Raw genomic sequence first — 14,127 nt, 5'->3', positions numbered from 1 at the left:
CTGCTGGGTACCGGTGACGGTATACTGCTGGGTAAGGGCAGGTTCCTCTGGGGTGTTTGTTTGATGTCGGAGCCCTCCAGTGCACGCTATCACACTCATTAGATTGTGTGAAAACTGTATCAGGTGTGTTTGGATGGCACCAAGGAGAGGTGGAGGAGTCGCACATCTCAGAATGAGCTGTCAAAGCACCTCGCGGCCATTCAAGATTCCTCCCTCCCTCAAGAGGCTCCTGCTCCTTTGCCAGCAGCATTAATCATCTCTAAGGTGGGCAGAATAGGAGGGCTGTTAGCTTTGGGCCAACCAAACTAAGCAGTCTCAGCCAAGGACCCCACAGCTTTCTTAGAAGAAGCTGGAATGGAGGTAGAGGAGGCTACAGACGAAAGAGACCTAGGTTCCTGGTTCCCTTGCCAGCACACTGCATGGGATGGGACTTACTTTAATTGTTCTAAGGGTTAGATGGTAGGAACCAGTTCCCAAAGAGAGACAGCAGTGAACTATGACAGGCAGGTGTCCTTGGCTGGTGGTCAAGCCTTGATTTGCTCAAATACTTTCATGTTGTGGCTGATTTTTTTTTTTAACTTCACCATATTCTGTACTGTTCTCAGAGCCGGAAATCTATATAGTATCAGGCTGTGTTTCCTTTATTCCCACCCCTTGTATTTCAGAGGCAGAAGACACAGGGGAAAGGGTGGTGGAACATTCCTGCAGCCTGGTCTACTAGTTCTGCAGACCCACAAAACAAGTGTCAAAGAGTAGGGTCCTGCTGTAACTTCTGAACATACCGTTTAGTGAGGACTTAATGGTAATATACGTATTGATCAATCCAGACCGCTGCAGACTCTGGAATAAATAGCAGGTTCAGATTGTATAGTGAGACTCTGCCTCCAAAATAAAAAAAGGGGGGATGGTTCAGTGGTTAAAGTATTTGCACTAATCCTGAGTATCTGAGTTCAGTACCCAGGCTCTGCATGGTAGAATAAGAGAGCCAGCTATCGTAAGTTGTCCTCCAAATTCCACACAAGTGCCACAGCATAGGTGTACATGCACATAAAAGTTAATATCATCATCATCATAATAATAATAAAACCAGAGAGACAGAGGATAACATGCCATTGGCTAGCACTGTATTTAAAGTGTTCTTAGGTGTGCAAATTTTTTCAGTAGTCCAGCTACCTCTTCAACATTAAACCCACAGGAAGCACTTATGTGGAGAGAATGTACCACTGGTACCACTGGGTGGAGGCAGGGATCCCAGAGAGATCAACTGGAGAAAGCAGTGATTAAAGCAAGGTGGGAAGGAAGTGAGCGGGCTCAGGGCGGGAGACAGGACATGGACGTGGAAGACCACTCTAGAAGCCTGCTGGGACTCTTGCTGTGTGGACTGCAACCAGAAGAGTGGGCCAGAGCTGTTTTTACATGTGACGTAGCAAACCCCTGCTAACACGGCATCAGTTCTAACACCCTGGCTTAGATGTCAGAACTGGAGGGGTGGCCCCCGAGCTGACGAGTATGTTACTTCATCTTTTTTACATAACGCTTTCGAATGCTTGCCACGGGAATCTTTTTAGCGACTTACAAAACCGAGACATCTATTTTAAGCAAATGTCTCAATAGCTCATTGCATATTTGTGTGGCTATTTTTGTTCAGTTATCACTTGCCTGCCAAAATATTCCCCATCTTAAAGTGGGCAACCCTGGGGCCTCAGCTGATTCGGGGAGACTGTGTTCCCATCACACCACCCAGTTCCAGCCCGTTTTTCAGAACCCATAAAGAAACCCACACATGTGAGTGACCAGCCCCTGCTGTCCCATTCTTTGAGCCTGGCGACCACTAATCTGCATTCTGTCTCCATGGATTTGTCTAGTCTAAGTACTTTATATAAGTGTGATCATACAATCTGTGGCCTGGTTTTATCTGCCATCTTTCACTTGGTGTATCTTCAGGATTCATCCATGTCATCCTTTTAGCTCTTTACTCCTTTTTGTGACACGGAGCGTACTATTAAATGGCAGGCCACTTGTTTGTTTCCTGGCCACCAAGATTCCCGAAATAATCACACAGAAACTATATTATTTGGAATACTGTTTGACCAATAGCTTAAGCATATCGCTGGCTTACTCTTATATCTTAATTTAACCCATTTCTATTAATCTGTGTATTGCCATGTGGCTGTGACTTACTTGGCAAGTTTCCCTTCGTCAGTTCCTGGCGGAGGCTACATAGCGCCTTCTGACTCTGCCTTCTTTCTCCCAGCATTCAGTTTAGTTTTCCCCACCTGCCTCTATTCTGCCCTGCCAGGCCCAAGACAGATTCTTTATTTATTAACCAATAAAAGCAACACACATTCAGAAGGACCTCCCACACCAAGCCAGTCCACATGTGTTCATCTGGACAGCAGTTGATGCTCATCTAGGTGATTTCCACTTGGGGGTTCATATAAGTCATGCTGCAGAGAACTCATGCACGTGAAACAGCTTTTCTCTTCTCTTGGGGATACACACCCAGGAATGGGAAGGATTTCAGGGTCTTGTGGCAATTATGTGTTTGACTTTCTGAGAAACAACTAGTTTCCTCTACAACTGTATATTTTATTATGTCATTTGCTAGGGAGTAGGGTTGTATCATCAATACATCTGTGTAACTACTCTTCTGACTTCTTATGGTCACTAGGGGACATCAGTGAACCCGGCATTCCATCCAGCAGGTACTCACCAGGCACTTTCATGAGGCAGTGTTGTAACCCTAGATATACTAGAATGAGCTGAATAGGAGTGGTTGCCCCTCTTATGGATCTTACAGTTTGGGGAGGAAACATCCCCTCCCCAGCTACACATATAAGTAGACTGGAATCTGTATTCTGGAGGAAACAAAGGTTATTTAGTCTTGGGATAGTGATAAAGGACCGAGTATCCGCAAAAGTTACCTGAGGACATTGCACGAAAGCCGGGATGGAGGAGTGTCCTGATCACAGAACCATGCACAAAGGAGCCCAGAAAGAGCAGGGTGCTTTGACCGCAGAAAGCACAGGAAGGGTGTGAAGGAAATGGCAAGAAGTGAAGATGGGAAATCAGCAGTAGCTGCGTCATAGAGATGAGCTCTGTCAGTAAGATTTCTGTCATACAAGCATGATGACCTGAACTCAGATCCCCATGTCTGTTTATCGGAACAACAAAATATCAGTTATAGTCATGACTGACAATAACCTTAATGTGGGGCAGACAGAGACCGGCAGATCCCCGGAGTTCACTGGTCAGGCGGTCTATCCCCCAACCAGAAAGTATCTGGTTGGGGGATAGACCTCGTCTCAAAAAGATAAGCTGGGAAACAATTGGGGGAAATACCCGACATCAGCATGTTGCCTCCATATACATACAAGTGCATATGCACCCCCATACACACGAGTACACACGCTGGCACACTACATATACATGTGCATCCATACACAAGTCCTTTTGAGATGAGGAGAAATATTATTAATAAAACAAGACATTTTTAAAGATTTATTTTATCATTTTAATTGTGTGTGTGTGTGTGTGCGTGTGTTATAATTGTGTGTGGGGTGCTTAGGGAAACAAGAAGAGGGCCTTGGATCTCCTGGGGCTGGAATTACAATCAGTTGTGAGCAACGTGACATGGATGCTGCGATCCACACTCGGGTCCTCTGCAAACACTCTCAGCCGTGAGCCATCTCTCTAGCCCTGTAGGAAATTTTTTATTAGTTAAATAAGTCTATATTAAATCTATGATGCCCCTGTTGTCTTTGTGTATTCAAGTTTAGAAGTTGATAGTTACTGTAATCCATGTAGACCAGCACAACCTGAGGATAATGGTTGTCATTAGGAAATGGATATAGGCCAGTCGCTTAAAATTTTTGTGGGTTTTTCCCTTCCCACCCCTACCCCAACTTACCCCTGACATCTCCCTGTGTCTTGAAGGAGGCATATAGCCTCTCCAACAAAGCTGCCTTGAGTGAGAGGCGAGTCACTGTGGGGGCTGACATAGACACTGGAAGTTTTTATTTCCATATGTGATCCTGCTGCCACAGCTGGTTCTTAAAGGTGTCATATATTGCTGCTAGTCATTTCGCTCAAAGCCATTCATTTCGAGTAACCATTCCATTAGACAGAGGCTTGCACCTGCTACTAAAGGAGTGTTCTTTAACCTGTCATGTCTTCTCTTTGCAGTTTTGAGAAATGGTGCTTGGGAAATTGTTCACTGGGAAAAGGTATGCATTTGTTTTTATTTTGCTGCGAAAGAAGTACATAGAGAGGTTCACTTTATAGACGTAACTGTGTATTATTACAGGCAGCCGTCAGCAACTCCACTGATATGGAGACTGTTTAGTAGTTAATGTGAAGATCTGTGAGTCTCCCTTAGCTCTGTGCACTGAGCGTTTCTGTACTCATCCAGGAAGGCTATTTTGGAAAGTTCTGTCCAGAACAGTCCTGTTTCACAGTATATTTTGAGCACTCCTTTCATAGATTTTATTTATTTTGTTTTATAAATTTTGTTTTGATCATCTACTGTCCAAGTAAAAAAAAATTCAAGTTCTGATATTTTACATTTGCATGTTTTAGTTAAATTCATGTAGTGAAATCACCCCATTTATTTATTACTATTATTTTAAGAGAAGTAGTCATACAAACTAAACATCATTTTCTAATGAAGCAGGAGTCAGTCCTTGGCTTTGGAGGTAGATCTGCTTGCTAGACCTCTGCCTCGGCATTTAGTGGGGGGGAGTTGTAATTTGACAAGGGCTACCCAGGTGTCCATTCTTGTTAGGCCTTAAAGGTAAGCAAAAATGACGGTCAGTTCTTAGTTCCAGGACTTGGACCCCCCAGTCATCCACAGTGGATAGCTGTGGTGACTCATTACATGGCTTTTTGGAGACCCCTGCTGTGGGCACTGGACATACATCTCACAGCAGAGTGTTTGGCTGGGACAGCAAAAGTGTTGCCTGCTGCCAATTCATGTACACCCCACTAAAGTCCATGCACTTGATTCTTCCTTCTGACCATGAAGGAATAGGGTCTCTTCTCAATAAGAAACTAATTTCATTTTTGTTGATTTTTTTTTTTTTTTTAATCAGCGGCTAGACTAGGGACTGACATCTCCTCTTCCAGAGATGAGAACATTCACATCTCTCTGCATTCTGGTCTTTGACATTAAAGTAATAAGGAGAAAAATGCCTTCAGGGTGTTGTATTTCTGTGCTAATCAGCTCTGTTGCAGAAGAATAAAGTCGAAAACAATACAGCCAAAAACTTTCAGGAGGAACTTGCCTTCATGGGCTCATCTGGTACTTGTGCACGTAAGACATTTCATAGAGAAGACAGATGGGTAGAATCAGATACAATGGGTTGAGTTTAGATTATCAGTATAGTTAATAGAAAGGCACATTTTTGAAAAATAATATATCAGGTTTTTTTTCTTCTTTCCTAAACTTCTTGCTCAGGGAATATACAGTCAAGAAATAGTTCTCTTCTGCTCTCTTTTAAAATTAACCTTCGCATTGTCCTAATGGCGATCATTATTTTGAGGTTATGCTAGTCTATATGGATTATTGCAACTATCATTTTTAATTTATTTTGTTTTGTTTTGTTTGTTTTTCGAGACAGGGTTTCTTAGCTTTGGAGCCTGTCCTGGAACTAGCCCTGTAGACCAGGCCGACTTCAGACTCAAAGATATCCACTCTGTCTGCCAAGTGCTAGGATTAAAGGCATGTGCCACCACTGCCCAACTCATTTTTAAATTTTTTTGTTTTTCGAGACAGGGTTTCTCTGTAGCTTTGGAGCCTGTCCTGGAACTAGCTCTTTAGACCAGGCTGGCCTCGAACTCACAGAGATCCGCCTGCCTCTGCCTCCAGAGTGCTGAGATTAAAGGCGTGTGGCACCACCGCCCGGCCACATTTTTAAATTCTTTTTTTTTTTAAGATTTATTTATTTATTATGTATACAACATTCTGCCTCCATGTATGCCCACACGTCAGAGGAGGGCACCAGATCTCAGTACAGATGGTTGTGAGCCACCATGTGGTTGCTGGGAATTGAACTCAGGACCTCTGGAAGAGCAGGCAGTGCTGTTAACCTCTGAGCCACCTCTCCAGCCCCCATTTTTAAATTCTTAATAGACAAAGACAAGGAATCACTGACTGGTTACCCGTGATGATAGCTTTGTTAGTCGTTCTTGAAGTCAGGGCCAAATTTAACATGCATATTCCATATTATGATTTAAAAAGACAGAATTTAGATTGTCACCCAGAAGCCACCCAACTAAATAAAAAGAGCTGAAGTTATTTAGTAGTTATAACTAGATAATTGCATTCCCAAAGTTGGTTCAGTGATGAATTCAAGATAAACACACAAAACTCACAATATTTTGATGTTTGCAGTATCATCAGGAAACAGGAAAAAGAGCCCTCATTCCTACTGATAATGTGAAATGCTTACATACAAAATCTATGTGACCTGTGGAAAGACAGCAACTGGCTTCAGACCGAGCCAGTCTTCTGACTCAGCTTCTTGAGCGCTGAGATCCCAGAAGATGCTATCACAGCAGCCTCACTTATGTGAATCTTTGACATCTAAAGAAAAGCTGCCTTTCTCGCCCCCCTAAAAGATGCCGATAAATGCACAAATACATGTTCTTTCAATATTAAAAATGAGATCTCTTGTTTCAGATTATTAACATAACATACTCCCAAAGAAATTATCATTTGCCTTAAAAGCCTGTTCAAAAATAGATACTAACAAATAAATTAGAAAAGAATGTAGCGTCCTGAAATGAGGCATGTTCATTATTTGTTAAGTGAGGCAAACATTGCAGATTGGCAAGGTCAAAAAAAATGAATATTTAGGTTACATGTAAATCATAATTTATACAAAATTAAATTCCATCTGGCTACAAGAAGCAAGCATTAAAATGCTGTTTTGAAATACACACTAATAGAACAAAGGTCTTCAATGAGTGTTTGGGAAGGTCTCATGATTATGATTATATAAATTTTAAACCTAATGCATAACAAAAGATGCCACAGGTAACTGGGGAATGTATTAAATACTTGCACCAAATAAAACAAAAGATTCACAGCATTATACTTTAAACATAAAATCAAGCTCTTGTCCTTGCTCTATTAGTTAACTGTCACTGCACATTTTTAAGGGAAAATAAGTATTTATGCTTACCAGTTTTATAATTGCATTTTTTCTTACACCCTCTTTTGAGGCAATTGGATTCCAGGAACCTTTGTATTTTGTCACTTTTAGATATTCCACATGGCAAGTTTCAACTAAAGTGATTTTTCTTTATTTTTGAGCATGCCATCCAACTGTTTCCTTGAACAACTAGCGTACATACTGTAGATTATAAGATGGCCCCTCCAGCTTTCCCTCACCTATTTCTCCCAATAGATAAAACCGAGCACAATGGCCCTATCTGCAGTAATTCCCTGTCATGACTCCCACTAAGGGAGTAGAGCCAGGTATTGCTGAGTGGGAGATGCATTGTTTGCCAAAAGCGGTAAGAACACTGGCAAACCACTTCTAATAGTTTCTGGCCACAAAGGACTTTAATTCATCTTCATACCGTACTCAGGGATGATAAATGCATAATAAACAAACTTTGTGTTCATTTTATTTTAATTATAATTATAGTCTCATTGCAGTTACGCCAAGCATCGGACTATGTGATGGGCAGGTGTGGATTTGAGCCTCGGCTTTTCCACTCACCCTGAACATGTGACTCAGGAACTTAGAATCTTAGATGTTTTCTTCCTCTCTAAATTATAAATTTAAGTGGGTTCTTTTTGCGTGAGGGTCACTGTGAGGAGTAGCCACAGATACGATTATTTCTCAGCTTGTACTGAGACATCCTTGGGTAGGGGGGAGGTTTTAGCCAGCGGCTTCCTCCTTCTTATTTTTATGTCAAAGCAAGAACATTTAAGAAGTTGAGATGTCAACCAAGTAGTTATAATTGTTCAATAAATTTTATTAAGATAAGTAACAGATTAAAAACAAATATACATTTGCCCCTAAATAATTTTATGCCATTTTTGTGAAGATTAGAATGTTTTTTTTTATTCTGTGTATTAATACAATGGGTTGTATATATATTTTTTTTGCTATCTTTCCATGCAGATAATTAACCAATTCCCAGTTTTCTTTCAGGTAAATGTTGGAGATATAGTTATAATAAAAGGCAAAGAGTATATACCTGCTGACATTGTCCTTCTCTCATCAAGGTAGAGACACCTACTGATGCTCAAACAGGGTAGAGGATGGTTTCTCTACCCTGCATTGACCTTGTGGTTTCTCCAAGGAAATAAAGAATAAACGAAGAATTGCAAACCTCTCGAGATATTTTAAGTGTATAAAAAATGGATTGGCTTTATGTTTGCCATACAGAACAAGTATCGGGTACTACCTAGCCCAAGCTTGAGAATCTCCTCTCAATCTCCTCTGGCTACATCCAGATCCTTGTGGTGTGTGTGGACCACTAACTGGGCTTAAGATTCCCTGTCATTGACTTTATGCCGTTCATAGACTGGGCTCTGCTGATTTTTTTCTTTCAGTCCTCATTCACGAATTCCTTTATGGTGCAATAACCATCTCTCTTGCAAACTTTCCTATTCCTTATGGTGATATGGTACAAGAGGACCGATGAGTGGTTTATTTCTTTTTGTCATTGTACCTTACTAAATAATACTGTTTTCTAGCCAAAAAAAAAAGTACTTTATTCTTTCTTTTGTTCTTTTCTGTTACTGAATTTAGATAATTTTTGTTGTATTCATGTTTAAGATAGTTGTGAATTAGTATTCAGAACATATGGCTTTAGGATTAAAAACTATCACACTAGTCCTTATGTAAATTTAGGATTTAAAACCTTAAAACTAGTCCAAAAATAAATTAAGAAGAAATGTTTTTTACTATTCTTGAGGTTGTTTATCATCATTTCCTTGGACAGTTTGATTTGTAAAATCCACATAAAAATATGGACAGTGTCCTTTTTTCAAAATCTATTTAATCAGGTCGTGGTTTAAAATGATTGGATATTTATAATTGACAAGTTAGTAAATCATAATCAGGAAGCTAGTAGCTCCTTGGCTATTTATAGAAACAGGTATTCAGGGGTTGAAGTAAGCCAGGGCAGTTTTATTTCTCGAGTTTGTCACTAGCATCTTTGTGTGGCACAGAGAACTGTCCTTAAGTCAGACTTTCTGTTCTCAGCGACTGCTCAGAACTTCGTCAGGGAGCATTTCTGAAATGGAACTGTTTGCTCATGGACTTGATTGGCTAGGTTACGTGAGAGCTTGAGGTGGCTTGGAATTAGGTTAGAATTTCATTGAAAGTTCTGTGTTTCACTGACTTTCCACTTGAAATGAGCAAACTGAAATTTCAGCACGCGGCCACGGATACCACTATGTGACAAAAGCGTGGCACACAGCGACCAAGACTTTATTTAATTCATGTCCAGGCAGGTTGTCAGTCAGGCCTTTTCATTCCCTCCTTGAATCAGACTTTTCTCTGGACACAAAGGCTTACCCTCCTATACTCTGTAAAGCACAATATGTTACTTATACTTTATCAATTATTAAATAACTCCAAATGGTGCAGTCATGCCCCTAACTGCCTAAGACAGATATCTGTGCAGCTTTCCAGTAAAGTTAATATGATAGGGATGCAATCAACTTTGAAAACATTTTGGAATCAGAACAGAGTTTATTACTTTTGCAGTATGTGAGAGGGGGCTTAATGTAGTATACTTGTTTTTCATATAGCTAACACATAGTTTTAAATTTTTTCCTTTGCTTATTTGATAGGAGTAAGCATAGTGTTGGCTGCAAATTAAGGATTTTTACAAAAAAAAAAAAACCTGTGAGATAAAGTAACTCTATAAAATGTTTTATTTAATTTGATAAGAAATACTTATTTATAATATTAACTTTTCACATTAGAAATTGAAAATTGGGCTTAAAAAATCAAATAAGTATCCTTTGTGTGCAAAATATTTTCATTTTCCTTGAGGCCTGATCAAAATAAGTTTTGAAAAAATCGGCATTAGACATTTTTATTAACATGAATTCTTTTCTATAATAATTTCAAACCTTCTGTCTCTTTTGTCCATTTGTTTGGTTTTTATTTTCTCTGTTGTTTGTTTTTTTTTTCCTCCCATTTTAATTATTTTAAACTGGGACGTGTAGGTGGCAGTGGGGGAAATAGTGAGAGTGGCCAATGGGGAGCACCTCCCAGCAGATCTCATCAGTCTGTCCTCCAGGTCAGAACCACAGAGTCACACAGGGTGTGTGTACGCGGGTCCTCACCTTAAACCAAGCAACCATGGCGCCCAAATGCAGTTGAGCTCGGTCGCTTCCTTAAAAGCGCCAAGCATGCCTATTGCTAGACGATGCGCATCAGAGGCGTTTTAAAGGCACTTTGTGATTACCGTGCTGGATGCCGTTTGTCCCTCGGCTGGGCAGACGGAGCTCCTATTATTACCAATAGGAGGCCAAGAGATGTTGATTTCTTTTGCACCAGTCACATATGTTTTAACAATATGCCTCAACTCTTAAGAGTTTTGCCGCTAACTCTCCAGCATATTGTTCTTGTACGGTGTTCAGCTTTTCCTCAAACAACCACTGGACGCTGACTACATTTTAAGCATGTTTTCTTATTCTCCTATTTCAAAATTTTCTGTGGAATTTCTGCAGTGACTGCGACTAAAATTTGGGCTTGTATAGGGTTTATAGAGGACCCCTGCACAAGGCTGGATGTCGTACGTTTTTGTGCTGCATGCATGGGGACCGGTCTTTATCCCACTTGTAACTTGTGAGCAAGCGCACATTGCTGTGGTCCATGTCAGCCGTCCCCTGGTGTCTGTACCGTGGTCTGCATCTTGTTTCGTTTTTTCCACTTACTAATCAAAAAAGCTTGCTTTGCGTCTGACTGTGTCTTGGATGTTATCCTGACTTGCTGAAGTATTTATTTATGAACTAGCATGATTCCTGACTCTTCTGCTTCTTCACAGCCCTGCAGTCATAACTGTCTTTAAATCATCATTAGGAATGTTCCAAATTGGGGTGATTTAATTGGCTTCACGTTAAGTAGAAGTGAGGATTTAAACATCCTAATTTCTTAGTCATTTAAAGCTCTACACAAGGTGTTTTGTATGGAGGGCCGTGTTAGAATGTTATTCTTTTTACTATAAGACTGGCTTTAGAGAAGTATATCTATTAGTAGCATTTTAATAAGTTTTACTGCCTAGAAAGAGAACCGACAGTTCAGTCAGTGTTTTGTTTGTCGCCATTCTTCTTTGTTAGCAGGGAAATGTGTTTCACGGTTTGAGAAACCATTTATGTTTCAAATGGATATGAGAAAATTAGAAAGTTGGACAGTTGCCAGAGTGAGAATAACTATTTTGACCATGAGTTAAAAACATTCTTTTGGAATAATTGAGAGTGAAAATACAAATATGGAAAGATTTCTCTGCTTGGGAAATAGCAGTCTATATGAAAGAAAAGCTCATAGGAAAAAAAAATTGGAGAAGGTGGGAAGTTACTTATAAAATTTGATTGATGTCTCTGTCTTTAAGTAACTTTGCTTAATTTCAGGGTGGCATAGTTAGGCTAAATGCCCATTTCCAGCACTTAGGGCAGTTTGTTTTGCACATGTACAAATTGGAAGTTGATTAAAAAATTCCAGTATTTTTGACTTGTAAGTTTCTTTTATATTAATAGTCATTTATCAGATAACACACTAGGCTTATTATGTAGCCAAGTGTTAATGAGATTGGTTTAACTTAAGACTGCTTCTTGGGTTATGTTCAGAATGTTTTCCTGTAGAGTTGAGGATTAAATTTACGGTCCGGCCGCACTCACATGTCTGCAGCAGCCAAGCAAATAAAGTAAGATGCTCTGACAAAACAGGAGAACACAGTCACCACATACAGAATTCACTTCTGGCGCTCCCATGTGACAGCTTCAGGACACAAGGCAGTATAGCCACGTGGACTGCCGTTAGCTTCAGGACATGAAGCAGTATAGCCACGTGGACTGCCTAACGTTAGCTTCAGGACACGAGGCAGTATAGCCAGGTGGACTGCCTTTAGTTTAGTATTTTTCTGCTTCAGACATCTCAGTCAGGCTGCTCTCATAGCCCAGTCTATAACGTGCCTGATCATAAGCCTGAGGACCTGAGTTCAGTCCCTGAGAGCCTACATGAAAGCGCCAGGTGTGATGGTACACTCGCAAGCTCACAGCCAAGGAGACAGACACAGGCGGATCCCTTGAGCTCACTGACCAGCTAACCTGGTCTACTCAGCAGGTTTGAGGCCAATGAGAGACCCTGTCTCAAAAATATGTGGACAGCACCTGAGGACTGATAGCTGAGCTTATACTCTGACCACATCCGTGCCCTCCCACACACATATGTACCTGACCACACATGAACATGCGCACACACACACACACACCTCAGACAAGTTTTTTCTTACTAGGCCAAAAAATATAAAGTATATTGTCACTTGGTAAAAATACATTCTTTAAAAGTAGCCTTAGTAGTATGTGGTCTGTGTGATCTTGTCATCACAGCTAAAGGATTAAACTAGTAAGTACAAGCTTGTAGAAGGAACAATCTGGAAGGTTTTTTTTTCAATCTGGAAGTTTTTAATCAACCATTTTGCATAACCAATTTACATGTGGGCCATGAGCATGAAGCCTGACTGGACATTCTGAGCTGGAGACAAATCCGGACACAACCTTCCATTAGACTTCAGAACAGTCTGTGTTGTGTCTGTGTGGATAAGTGGTTTACATAGTGTGGCTCCTCATTACTGTGATCTTGAAGCTCACCACTCGGTGTTGTCAGGAAGTAGCTTTTGGGCTTCTCCCGGCTGGAAGGCTGATCCATGAGTGTTGTGCATGAGTAGCTCTGCCTCCCATTGTCTCGCTGTTAGAATGAGAATCACCAAGAAGCTAGGTGACCAGAGCTTTGTCTAGAACAAATGCCTTTGGCGAGTCTGAGCTCTTAGATCAATGGCAGTTGGTACCTTCCTTTCCTTCCCCAACTGAATCTTTGTGTTTCTCAATTACGAATAACAGTGAGCCCCAGGCCATGTGCTACATCGAGACATCCAACTTAGATGGTGAAACCAACTTGAAAATTAGACAGGTGAGTTCTGCCACCAGCTCCCAGTTGCTGCTTCCTGCTGTGTGTTTAAGAACCTCTAAGTGTCTAAGGTGATTCCGTCTAATTACAACTGTTTTCTCTTTAATATTATTTATAATACTATTTTGTATAATAGCCAATGCTTGAATGATAATAATAGTAATAGTAGCAGTTCTTAATACTTGTTTATGTGTATGTGTGTGTGTGTGTGTGTGTGTGTGTGAGAGAGAGAGAGAGAGAGAGAGAGAGAGAGAGAGAGAGAGAGAGAGAATGCATACAAGTGTGCCTGATTGGCCTGCACTTATATAGACCAGGCTGGCTTCAAACTCACAGAGATCCACCTGCTTCTGTGAGTGCTGGGCTGAAAGATAAGTGCCACTACCATCCAGTGTTCCAAGCTCTTTGGCATGTTAATTTGTTTTTCTTAGCCCTCCCAGTTAGCACTGGGTTTGCCACACTTACAAGCCAAAATTTTCATTGCTCTTCAGAAGCATTTATCTTGGGAATTTGAATTACTTTATATTTCTAATTTGCTTCTCATTCTATGAAAAGTTGCACAGAACAACTGTGAGATGTTTTTTTTAAAGCTTTGAGGGGATGGGATTAAAATATGTAACACTGACTTCTTGCTGAGTGACAGCAATGCCAGTGGGGTGTTTGGATTGTGGTAGAACTGGACGTCATGAGGGAACTGAAGTCAGATGGCTGGGTGAATGGTCTCGGTGCCTTGTTACCTCCAGCTGGGTGAAGGACTTCTCGGAAGTTCTCCCTCTCAAGGTGGGAGCGAGAGAAGGAGAAAGAGGATGGATGGACAAACTGTTCTGTTGAACAGACTGTGCCTGTGTTTCGTCCCTTTCATTAGACTCTCTCATCTTTAAAATACAGAGAGTATACAGCAGCAAAGATTGATTTTTACTTGGTACACTGGGTACTTTAAAACTTCCACAGAAGTTACATTATTTTCTAC

At 40.8% G+C, this 14,127-nt stretch overlaps 1 protein-coding gene across 3 annotated transcripts in view; it reads left to right on the top strand.

Annotated features, from left to right (window-relative positions):
- The window catches only part of Atp8a1 (ATPase phospholipid transporting 8A1), a 200,873-nt gene that overhangs the window by 46,479 nt on the left and 140,267 nt on the right, over positions 1-14,127 (top strand). Inside the window, exons 6-8 of one of the 3 annotated variants that reach the window (XM_050149965.1) lie at positions 4,186-4,226; positions 10,199-10,272; positions 13,094-13,163. In XM_050149965.1, coding sequence (XP_050005922.1) covers positions 4,186-4,226; positions 10,199-10,272; positions 13,094-13,163 — 185 coding nt within the window. Of the gene's footprint in view, positions 1-4,185; positions 4,227-8,165; positions 8,240-10,198; positions 10,273-13,093; positions 13,164-14,127 lie in introns of all 3 variants that reach the window. The other 2 variants (XM_050149964.1, XM_050149966.1) reach the window with 2 other exon arrangements.

This window comes from Alexandromys fortis, unplaced genomic scaffold (assembly GCF_014885135.2).
Source record: "Alexandromys fortis isolate MF-2015 unplaced genomic scaffold, M_Fortis_MF-2015_v1.1 scaffold_0, whole genome shotgun sequence".
Taxonomy (NCBI): domain Eukaryota; kingdom Metazoa; phylum Chordata; class Mammalia; order Rodentia; family Cricetidae; genus Alexandromys; species Alexandromys fortis.
Note: the sequence above shows the minus strand (reverse complement) of the source record. Positions and strands in the feature narration are given on the sequence as shown.